Genomic DNA, 12707 nt, shown 5'->3' on the forward strand with positions numbered 1-12707 from the left:
ATTAATTAATTGGCTGGCTTTCTATTTTATGCACTACTTTACTACCATTTTGTATAGAGTCGTCTGGTGTCATAATTATAAAAAATTGAAATTTAATCAAGCAAGAAGAAAGGGAAAAATAATGGTGTGCTAGAAGAATTGTCAGCCATTCCATTGATTCTAGATTGATGGAACTATTCAAGTGAAGTATTTTAGTGTCAGGGCGGGATAGGTTTTCAATAGTTTCATCACTCTCTAAGTGATGAATGGAAAAGACGAACGATTGGATTGACAAAATTCTTGAACCATTTAAAATCCGCCCGCTTTACCCTAAAATAAATTATACGAGAGCTGGTTATAGAATCGAAATATACCCACCTCTAACTAAATGTTCCAGAGTTTCTTTGCAAACCGATTCTTCCGATTCCGAAAGAAGGCAATGAAAGTCCGAACCGATTTGTCACTTTGGAACAAGATTTATTTTAGTGGATCAAATGATCTAAATAGCCGTTACTGGTCGAATCGAATTTCATCAATTATTAGTGAAGGTTATATCAAATAAAGTGGTAGGAAAAGTTTAGCACAAACCAGAAATATTGCTGGAAATAAATCTGAACATTCGAACCGTCTAGTCGGATTATTATCATTATTAAGTGATTGGAATTAATGAGTAACCAATTTTGTGTCAAACAACAACGTCTTTATTACGTAGTTTTTTGTAATTTTCAATGCGCTTCAGCCAAAAGGACGGTTTCAATTTAATAAAATAGACGTAAATTTAATATATGTAGTCTAAATATATCACAATTATACCGACTAACTTTTCTCATTTAATTTATGCGCTGCCTCGCATTCTTGTGTGTTAATCTCGTGTTATTATGACTTCTGAGTTGGAAGTAATATAAAAATAATTTAGCGTCTCAATTATTTTTAATATAAAGCATACCAGCAAATATGCTTTTTGAAGTTTATTAACGGCCTACTCACTGTCGCCCTAAATGGAAAATATGAGTGGTTGTGAAAGAAATAATCAACATTTTTTATTTGGCTGACGACGAACTAAATACTGAAGATACAGAAAAACTCACATGCACTACATCAATTGAATCCTTATGGCTGTAATTGGTCGAAAAAAATGGAATTAAATGACGTCAGACTCACCCAAAGATACCCTTGCTGGTACAGCTCCTTGATCCAACCAGAATGAAACCCAGGATACGATTACCAACATGCAGCAAGGAATGTAAATCTGGATAAGGTAGTAGCTGAATTCTCTCTTGAAAAGTAGATCCACTTTCAGACAACTGTACTCGCCTGGAATTAGATTTAAAAAACGATCTTAACGGTGAGCAGAGCTCTTAGGTCTTAGGTCTGTTTTTATTTCTTGGCCTGAGCTAGTCAAATTTACAAAAGAGCCAAGCGTTTTAAGCTTCGATGTTTAACAGTAGTAGAAATCGTTTTTTTTATGAAACTTTTATTTTCTTGAAGCCCCAGGAAGACCATTTGGCCTACATTTTTGCACTTTTCCTCAATAATAGGATACATTCATAGACGAGTAGTTTGAATGAATAAACTAGCAGCTGGTGAATTTGTCGGGTTTTTATTCCGACGTGAAAAAGAATTTGCTTCTGAAGTTTCGCTAGCATGAGTAGCTTGTAACCTCAGAGGTGTGCTAACCACCGTAAAAAGGTCTTAAAAGCCCAGAACATTCTCACCAGTTTCAAGCAATTGCCACGAAAACCTGACTTTTTCATAAAATACCAATTATTTACCTGTATTTGTTTTGCTGTTGCAGTAGTCTGTCAGAAATTTCTCCAAAGTAAATCGAGGAAGGTGAAGATTCTTGACTACTTGAACTGGATCGCCGTCTTTCCATAGGAAGACTAAATCATCCGTAGTCCAGCCATCTGGAGTGAACAAAAGTGTATTTTAAGTCCGCGACAAAAATCCGAAAATTTCCAATATTCCATTCAAATAGGAAAAATATTAATTAAAAAATGTCTACATAACTTATTGAATAAATTTTGAGTACTTACAACTGGCCATTCGAAGTGAACAAATCTGCCTATCTAGAGGATATAACTTCAAGTTCATGGGACATGATAGTGTGAGCGATATCCTGAAAAAACTTCTATTAGTAGCAAAAAATCCAATTATGAATGCTGCTTTGCGATAAAAATTGAGCCATGAAGCGGTCGTGAAAAGTTGAAATAAGCAAGGATAATTAATGGTAAAAGTAATGTGCTCTAGAAAAAAATCATAAATTAATGATCACGGAAATATTCAGCGTGAAATTGGCCTATTCAACGATTATACGCGTTAATGCCTTAATTTACATCGAAAAATATGTCTTACCTAATACTGTACAATACTGATCCGTAAGGGAAAATTCTGATATAGACATTAGGCATAATAATGTTATGCGTATGGCCTTCCTTCTCGTTGGAGAAGAAAAGATCCGGCATCCATACCCTGTTTGCTTCAGTAAGTGTTAAGTACTTTAACTTTCCATGAAAGTCATTAAATTTTAGCCGTTCATCCATCCACTGTTCCCGAAAAGTTAGTTGTACTGAATATTCCTAGAAACAGTTAAGGATTAAAACTAAGGCCTGTCAACTAACCAGCATTTACTCCTTTTAAATGTTCAATAGAAAACCCACTGCTTTTTGAACTGCGAATTACATCAGTAGATTTCTGAAAATTCTTAGTTTGATTCTACCAGTAGTGTGATTTTTTTTCTTTATAATAGAACAAAATCTGCTGCAAATGTGGTATCTGATTGGAAAATGAAAACAGTTCGTTGCCTGTATGAATCTTTAGAAACCATTAGTATAAACCGAATTATAGCTTTTAAACTTTAGAGGCAAATATTTCCATCAAACATTTTCAAGCAGTGGCAAGTACTTTTGAATCAATTACTTTGATCTTCAACCCTGAATCAAAGCAAGAGGAATAGAGACCTTTAAGTCACGCTGTTGGTTTTATTTATATAATGAGACACCGTCGCGTAAATCACCATTCATGTACAAAATAAACCCAATTATTAATTGAGTGGAATTTACAGCTAAATATGTACAGACGAGACACTATCACGTTAATTTTCTACTATTAATAATTATATCTCAAGCTTAAAGGGGAGCTATAATTATAGTCTGAGTATTTCTAAACATAGATTGTATTTTGCTAGACATCTGATAGACGGAGAGATTTTAAACTGGGATTTTCCGGGAATTAATCCCTATCAATTTTACCGCATTTATTTGGATTACAATGGCAGCTGGAGTATGTAGTTTACATTCCCAGGTGACTGTTTTTGTTTTAAAAAAATTATTCGAATTGACCAACACACACCGACTGCTAACAATTTGTTCAAAACCGGTGGAATTTCTTCTCATAATTGCTAAAATTTACATTGTTATTACAATTATATTATGAGAGATGTGATGATTAATTCACAACACTTAAACCCTTTATGTCCGTATTTCAAATATTCTGCCATAATTCCTGACTTGTTGAAAGAATGCGAAATATTTGTGGCTTTAAGAAGTAGTCAAGTCAAGGTTAATTAAAAGTTTTCCTGAGTAGGCTGGGAAACAACTTTTCAGACTTTAACTTAATTTAAAGTTACTGCTGCAGCAACAACATTTTTCCATAAACACCTTTTATCTTATTTTTCAACCAAAACTAAATCGAAATATCGTAATGTTTATTTACTTTCCGCTACTTCCTGGTGTGAAACTTATAACAGCAGGAATATAATTAATATAGAAAAGTAACATCCGTTTGACAAATTACTATTCCTTTTAGCGTATTCATAGAAAAGTTCTTATTCAAATCTCAAATCGTCTTTCCAGATTTTCAATATTATGAAATTATGGCCGGATTCGTGCTGAATAGATGGTATTCACAAAATGTTTGTGTCCAATAAATACGGTTTGAAAGAGCAGAAACATGTATAGAATTTATTCGAATGGTTGAAATATTCTTTCATGCTTTTCTGTTAGCTGTGAGACTATGAATGCAACTGATTCTTGTAGTGGGCTTCCCATAATGGACCATACGGCAAAACTAGATTCTTTATATAGATACAAATGTGACAATTTAACCGACATTTGCTTTGTAGAAAAATTTAAACTGGCAAAAAATAAACCACATCTCAATTGAAATAACATTTTTATATATGTTGTCTTAATATTTCGAAGGTTGCTTAAAATACTCAGACTTCATTTTAGCTAATTTAAGAAGATATTCAGTTAACGATGGATGAGTGCACTTACGATCGTCGACTTAGTGGACGGTCTATGAAAGTCACAGTTAAAATGTTGAACTTTTCAGTAAAAAAAAACTAAATGTTAGTATTGAGTGGCTGCTGGGATGGGGGTGTTTTTCAAACCAATAAATATTTGTGCTAAGTTCTGTTAAGAGAAGCTTTAAAAAATTTCTGGTTAAGGAAGTAAACATTTAACTAATTTAAATTCAAGGTAAAAATACTACTTAAATCAATTCCTTCTGTGAAGAAGTTGAATAACTTCCTATCCAGGCGATTAGAAATAACCCCTCAAGTCAATCGAGAAGTAATTTATAGTTGAAATTGAGTAATCACTCGGTGTCTCGTCTGTATCATAACATTTCAGAATCCTGATTGTACAATTGCAGTATTTTGTACCAGAATCGAACGAAAAATATAAGCGTAGGTGTTCTTATTATAGTCGAGTTCACAATTATATGATGTAGACTTATAGCGTTTCAAATATTAATAGGTAATTGAGAACCCACTTGAATTCGAATGGAAAACTCGTATTTAAAGAAATATTTTCTTCTGCGTCATATTCTTCTGTTCAATGTTGAGATCAAAGCGTACATATGGATGTATAGAAGGAATATCATGCGACATGCTTTTACATAACCAATGAGCGAAATGAAAAAAAATCAGTTAAAAAGCACCAAACTCATAGTTTACCAATGCCTTTGATCAACAAATTTGAATTGCAATAGTATGAATTTTAAAATTCTTGAAACTTAAATTATTTTGATTAAAATACAGCATATAAAACGCAGCTTGTCAACAATATTCTGAATTTTTTACTACATTTTTAGCGATATATAAATGATTCATAAGCAAGGTACTGCAATAACTACAATTGATGAAATTAAATAGTTAGCAGTCAGAATCATCAAATAACTCCAATATACTGAAGCTTTGCATGTCAAGATCATATTTTTGTCATACTTACTCAACAACCAAAAAAATTGGTAGGTCATGATATGTAGGTTGAAAATATTTTATTAATATAATGTTCGTGCCTATTTTATCGAGAGTTACTTAACAGACTTTTTTTCCTGGTTCAATAGGAAAATTACATAAAAAGTAAACTAGCATCATTAATCTGGCCACTATAAGGTGTCACTTGAGCGTTAACAATTTCAAAATATCCTTTCCAATTCTATGAACAATCAGAAGGTTGCTCAATTTGTAGCAAAATAACCCTCGAAATTTTATTATTCAACAGTCAGCTCATTATTATTTATAAAGATTCCATTACGGGCGCACTTTAAAATTAATATGCATTACATATTTAAATAACGAAATTTCCTATATACATATTATTAGATTCGTTATCGTACAAAGGGCATAGTGTTTATTTGGTATAATAAAATATTTAATAAATAACATTTATAAATGACCTTACGGAACCGTCCATAACGATATAGAATTTTAAATATATCGGACAATTTCAAGTTTAACGCGAATCGGAACAGAATTATAAAAATGTTGATCAATTTATATTTATCTGCAGTATTAAGGGCTCAATTGACAATGTTTGTTCGATAAAGCACGTTCGTTTATTTATTATTATTATTTTCCGTTTGAATATTTAATTTAAAAACGTCGACTGTATTTACTATCGAAAAATATTAACTGTTGATTAAATAACGTTGAGTTGGAAGACCCATCATCAAAATGAATGTGATTAACTTTGTAAATTCTGGAAAAGCACTGCGTATAAGTTGAAGTTATTTAATATACGTTTTGTATCACATTGTAAAAGAGGATGAGCACCAATAAACTAAAACGAACAATCTAAAAAGCAAACGGTGACATTACAAGGTTTTAAGAAAATTTATTGGGTGTCTATTGAGATACCATTAAACAAATTGAAGTCGTTTTTAGTATTAAAGTAGTAACTCACCAATTCCGCTGGAATTAGCATTTATTACTAAAAGGAATGTTAAAACCAAAACATGAAATATCAGAAAACATTCATTATATTCTGGTAAATATTTAGTTATAAAACAGGCAATTAATATTTCGCTACATTCAATTGCAAAGTAAAATGTTATTTTCTCAGTATTCGTGATGGAGTATCAAATAATCTTCCGATTATATTTAAGCCCAAAGGATCGCTCTCTAGTTAACCCTAACCAATATTTAAAAATTTACTTTGCCCTTATTGCATTTTCATCTTACTCTACTTACGTTCTGAACAGCTGAAAAAATATATTTTTAATTTTAATTATAGAATGTGGACTCATAAAGATATACGAGATTAACAACGTTCTGTAACAAAATTTTCCTGAAATAGGTCAGTTTTTGAATAAATAATGTAAGGGGATTAAAATAATAGAATATAATTCAGTAATAATAACCAAGTTTTGAAATTCGGCTGAATTATAGATTATTTACATATACATTTGTAGTTATAAATGGGTAGTGCTTTAAAGGATGTAAATTCACCGGGGTGAATTAAATCAAGAAAATAAATGCAATATCTTACTGGTATAAAGCAAACCCAACCATTATAATATTTGGTTCATTAGCTGTGAGCATTTAAGCCTTAAACTGGCTGAATGTTTTTTTTTATTAGACGACTGTAGTGATTGTTTTTGCATGTTTTCGAGTCTTTTTGAATAAAACAAAAATTCGAAACCAAATCTAACTTACTGTGTCATTTTTATTTAAAAAACGAGCCAATTTATTTTAAATAAGTACACTTAATATTTGTAATAAAACAAATATTATATCGATAAGGTTGAAAGTTAAATAACTGTAATACTTAGTATGCCAATGTTAGTGCGCTATAAAATCAATTGAAATATATTCCGTTCATATTGGCTGATGTCTAGTATTGTAATGTGATTTATTTAGGAACTGTTCGGGTTCAATGTTTGCCAATCAAGAACATCAAAGTTCATGATATATTATTGAGCGAACCATAGACCTTTTTGTTTCTAAACTTTCCATGTTAGCTTAAATAAGTACTGAGCAAATAACCTTTCATTGGAGAAAATAAAGACTCGCAAGCCTTACTCTAAAACTTTGCTAACATCAATTAAATCGCATGTTTCTGAATTGCGGAAATTTAAAATTCGATTGTTTAATTTCGACATAAATTAAAACTTCCAAATTAAATTGTCCCGACAGTTTAATTCAAAGGAATAAACTTTAAATTAATTTGTGCATTCAAAATAATATTTCCTATCTCGAACTGAATTAAGTATATTTATAAAACACCTCTATTAAAATCAAACAAATCAACGTCTATACGATCCATTGTATATCATTAACGTGATTTATGTCTTAAATGTATTATGGAACAGGTAAGGCAATTATCCAAAATTGATGATATGCTATACAAAGAGCGTTCAGTGAGCTAATAAATGAACATATTTATTATTGAGAAACTATTTTTTGTGGGTAATTTATTTTCTATCTTTATAAATATTTCAAAACAGTACATTATTGAAATTAAACATAGCGCTGAAAAATAAAAGCCATATGTACAAGAGAAGAATTAACATTATCAGAAGGAACTACATAGACGATAATTTATAGGTGAACACAGATCATGCGGAGGAGCCCACATAATTACAACACAAAAACACATATCAGTAAGAAAGGCTGTTACAAGACAATCAACACAGCAAAGAGGCGATTGTAATAGTAGTACCAATTACCAGCACTTCAAAATTATAATACCTATATTTAGCCAAACTTATGATAATTTAATTTTAGCAAGCAAATTTGGAAGTGCTGCGAAAGTACCTTGTCTGAGTGGATGTGCTAGTATATACAGGGTGTTCCAACGAAAACTGAACCTGAAAATGCTTGGAATGATTCATCGATTTGTTCTACGTTTTGTTATAAAACCATCTCCATATTTTATTGCCTACCTTTACTATAACTATTTTAACAGTAATTTCCAAAACGTCCCCAATTTTTACAACTGTTACCCTTTAACTATATCTAAAATTTAAAAAATTGCATTTTTATGGTGTTTGCTCTGTTTCAAAATGTAATTCCATGTTTGAAGCTGAACTAAACTCTGATTGTTCTTATGTCTAACTATATGAAGCCAGTCGATTTTCTCGTCTTGAAGAAAAACTGACGTTTTTGTTGGGACAACCTAAGGGAAAGCATGCAAAAAACTAAACGTCAATAAGTTAAGTTAAGTATGCATTAGCGTGTTAAATCCGGCGCAGCACATGCTTGCGATGGTGCCTGGTGCCTTCACCATTCACCATTGTTCGGCCCTGTGCAGAAAATGCAAGATCCGAACACCACAGTACATCTTAAATAAAATACTTATTTACAGTCACATTGTTAATGTACAACCATCAAAACCACTTCAAAAGAGCAGATAAATATACCAGACGCGTTTCCACTTTTATAATGTCTATAATGCGTTTTCTCAGTGTAGTAAATATTTTCTGAAATGTTTAATTTTGCCTCATATTTTCGGTCTAATTTTATTCTTAGTAAATTTTGCGTGTTAGTGGAAAGTATACGGGAACGTTAATAGGCCATTAGTTGTGAAATATGGCTTTTAAGCAGTTTCTATTTCTGAATGGCGTAAACTGTAATATTAAGGTGTTTTGGATATTTCAGTGACAATTGCACAAATTCCAATGAGAATTTGTGAAAACATCCATTTTTTTGCCAAATTATTCATCATTTATCATAATTGCCATTGGGAACAACTGTCTGGAGGTGTAAAATTGATCTAACAGTCAAACCAAGCAGGAGATCTTGCCAAAAAGAACATATCCAAATTACAAACAGAACTTAAGAGCCAATAATCAATCTCGTAAATTCTACGTCTGGATCGTAATTCTTTTGCCTGTTCTAACCCACACTAACAACTTGGAACTTCGAGACATTAATTAAATTGGAAAAAGCGGATTTGCTATGAGAGGATAATATGGCTTTCAAACTGCACTCTTGAAAACCTCCGTTAAACATTAAGCAAACATTCATTTCTCACATTCATTTATTTTATACAGAATGCTACGAAACTTGCATCTTTAAGCAGCTTTTCACCGATGGCTGGAAGTAGGTATACATTACAGACATATTATGGGTATATACACAGGATACACAGAACAAATAGTCCAGGTTTCGTTGTTTAATGAGCTTATTTTTGGGCACAGTCAATTGATGTGAATTGTTATGCGTTTACAAGACATGGAGAATGAAAGATTTAATTTTTATGGTAGAATAATTTGCAACTAAAATAAGTTCAATCTTTTGGCGCCTGTAATAGAGGGAGACGGACACGCTCAAATAAATGGTTTCATGTTAGAGACGTAGCTTTGATTAACGACGCTAACCCGTGTTAGAATAGTATAATTTTCAAAAAGTTTTTCGAAAAAGTTCAAATAATTAACTGAACTCTTCTGTATGGAAAGTGATGGTTAAATTTGTACTTTCATTTAAAAATTGCAATGATTATGAACCAAAAATAGTTAACTGCAATAGTTTAAAGTAAAATGATGGTAGATGCAACTTGGTCTTTTTAAAATTTCATTGATTGATTTATTTCCAGAACAGAGATAATTTTCGTTTAGGTAATTAACCAAATTTTCTTAAAGATTTTCAAATATTTAATAAAAACTCATCTGTAAATTTAAGTTCGACCACAAAGTTTTCCAGAAAGAGTTACAGAGACTTGTTAAGGTAACGGCAATTTCTGGAATAGTTAATATAATGTATTCTAGTAACATAAAAAGTAATAAAATTTGCTTAGGGTATTCAATTTCAAATTAACATAATATGAAGGGAGCTTCTTAATATCTGGGACGATTTTCTAAAAAGTATGCAGTAAAAAAGGCAATATGTTTGGTCAAAAAATAACTCCATTATCGCTTTTGTCCTAAAGCTCCTGATCCATCGCGGTTCGCACTTAAACTTTGGAAAACTGGCTACGCTTGAAATGTTTTTCAAATTTAGTCAGTAACAATCTCCGGCTGATCTTAAAATGAAATAATTTTGCTTACTTAAAAAGTTTTGCGAAACAGAAAGAAATATTTTGCAAGCTGGTTTGCATTGAAACACATATTGATGTTTCAAAATATAAAAAACAATAATTTGTCTGCTACTGTAAACTTTTAAATGAAAGCATGTTAAATTGAATTAAAGTTAATCCAGGAATTGACCTCTCTTTTAGACACCCTCGAATTCGGTTAGTATTGATCGAATTCACCACTCCGGGTGTTTATGCAGACAAAATTTTACTTAATAAGTGTTAACTGATTCAATCTTTTCAATTACAACGGGAATTTAAATAAAGCTTTCAGTGAAGTATGCAATGTTTGTGTTTTATTAAAACGTGCATATTAATGGTTCGCACGAGAACTGAAACGAATTAAATTACAATTTGTGAATTTAACATGCATCGGTAAAGTTGCAGCGACATACCAGTTATTATTTTAATTAAAATATATAAAGCAATCTGCCGTAGGCATTTAGCAACTGTGATAGTGTGCAACGCGTGTAGATCGACTCCAATGAACCTACTACCCACTTCTATCTATCTCAGCTACATCTTCTCATCAAACGTATGATTCATCAGATCTGATGGTGTGAGCCTCTTTAATCTTCTTGGGTGTCCTGTGTGGTTAAAGGCTTGTCTGGCCAGTGGGTTAGGATGAACTAGCATTCGAATTCGAATACCAGTTATTAAGAGTAATTTTGTTTTAAACCCCTTTTAAATACTAAAATGTAATTGCGAGAACGATGAATTAATTCCATGTACTCAATTTTAAAATTTAATTTGGTGTGAGGATCTAAAGCAGTTTGTGACTAAATAATTTGTATAGCCTCAGTTATAATTGGTATAAATATAAGCTTTAAGTAAATATATATTTTTCTGAGTCGGCTAGATTAGCTGTAAGGTGCAGAGACAAATGTTGGTTGTAATTGAAGCTGCGTTCCTGTTACGAAGTAAAGACTTGGAACTATCTAACTTTGAGAACAAAACAACACTAACGAAACATTGATTTATACAGAAATTGTTGCATATGTGCTTTGCAAAATACATATAGATAATTGTATTTTAAGTGTGGGCGTTATATACAAAGCCGAATGTCCAATTGGTATACTTATCTGCTCTTTGATCATCAATACTTGATATGACTGGCAGACCGCGAACTCACCATTTTATAATCGTCAATTTTGCTGATAGACCGCAAGAAGATGTTGATGCGTACGACTGTCGGACCATCTCCTTCAACTGGGTTCGAAAACAAAATATTCCGATTACTGTTAATTCTTAGTCCAGTTAATAGACAAAAAATTATAGAAAATATCACAAAAAGTCTAAGGAACTAACAAACTGAAAAAATAATCATTTGTCACTCGAGTGCATAATAACTTAGCAGCCCCCAGTTGTTGCAATGTCGGTGTCTGCCAGCTGCATTAACTTTAATTATTTACTTCTTTCCAAATCCATAACAAAGACTATCAGAATGAATTAACTACCCAGATTGCAATGTTGTCAGCATACATTGCAATTGTAACTGATGATGAGCACACATTAAGACTACGATGATTATGATGAATGGGTTAAGGGAAGTGTGTAGAATAATGCATGGTGCGAATGAATAAGTGTCTCAGCTATGGATTTAAATCTCTCATATCATATCACTTCTTATGTCTAGACCCATTAACAGATTCTGATTGTTTTTTTTTTGTGATTTTTTCCTAAAGTGGTCTATTGAATGGACTAAAATAGTCACAGTCGATGATGTAGGGCTACGGCCGTGCCAATCACATCTCGTTATGCAAGCGTGGCTAGGCCTGGTGATTACGTCCATTCACGCAGCCCTTAATTAATGTCTTCAGTATTCCTAGCAATTCAACACCAACAGCTTTAAATCGCAATTTTCGCTCAAAATTGGCTACCAATTCAGCAAAACTTTTCTGAAAAATCTCAGACCAAGAACAATGCGCTATTCGAAAATTATAGTGATTTCCCACTGAAAACAGTCAAGTCTTTTGCGATCAAGTTCATGTGAATGATCATGGAAAGAGGTTTTAATTCAGAGAAATCGAACCCCATCGCCATTTCATAATTATCACGTGCTCCTTTATCGGCATTTATTAGAGTCTCCTTCCTCTCGATACGAACTGAAAAGGTTGCGACTGATGAAACCTATTTTAAAACATGACCTGTTCTCTGGAACGACACTGAATTTAGAAACTCCAGCATTGCAGCATCCGATACGGCTTTTTAAAACGGCAAAAGGTACAGGGTGATTTATAATAACGTGCCCAAAATTTAAAAATACAATTTACAATTTGTTAAGTACGTCCTGAAATTGTATGTTTCATGTGGCTTCTTAATTGAAAATAATGTGGATTCAAATCAAGAGAGCTTTGTAGTCAAAGCATGAACACGACTCGAAAATATCGAAACTCGAACATATAAGCAACAATCCCTAACACTTTC

The 12707-nt window shown here is 32.2% G+C and overlaps 1 protein-coding gene across 7 annotated transcripts in view; it reads right to left on the reverse strand.

Annotated features, from left to right (window-relative positions):
* Positions 1–12707, reverse strand: part of LOC109533855 (glutamate-gated chloride channel) — a 38024-nt gene that overhangs the window by 8761 nt on the left and 16556 nt on the right. For 5 of the 7 annotated variants that reach the window (XM_019899352.2, XM_019899350.2, XM_048664294.1 and 2 more), the window contains 4 exons: positions 2335–2558; positions 2016–2098; positions 1752–1886; positions 1141–1293 (listed from right to left, as the gene is read on the reverse strand). In XM_019899352.2, coding sequence (XP_019754911.1) covers positions 1141–1293; positions 1752–1886; positions 2016–2098; positions 2335–2558 — 595 coding nt within the window. Of the gene's footprint in view, positions 1–1140; positions 1294–1751; positions 1887–2015; positions 2099–2334; positions 2559–11412; positions 11490–12707 lie in introns of all 7 variants that reach the window. The other 2 variants (XM_019899351.2, XM_019899349.2) reach the window with 1 other exon arrangement.

Source organism: Dendroctonus ponderosae, unplaced genomic scaffold (assembly GCF_020466585.1).
Source record: "Dendroctonus ponderosae isolate FM_Combo_2020 unplaced genomic scaffold, Dpon_F_20191213v2 Dpon_F_20191213_1, whole genome shotgun sequence".
Lineage (NCBI taxonomy): Eukaryota > Metazoa > Arthropoda > Insecta > Coleoptera > Curculionidae > Dendroctonus > Dendroctonus ponderosae.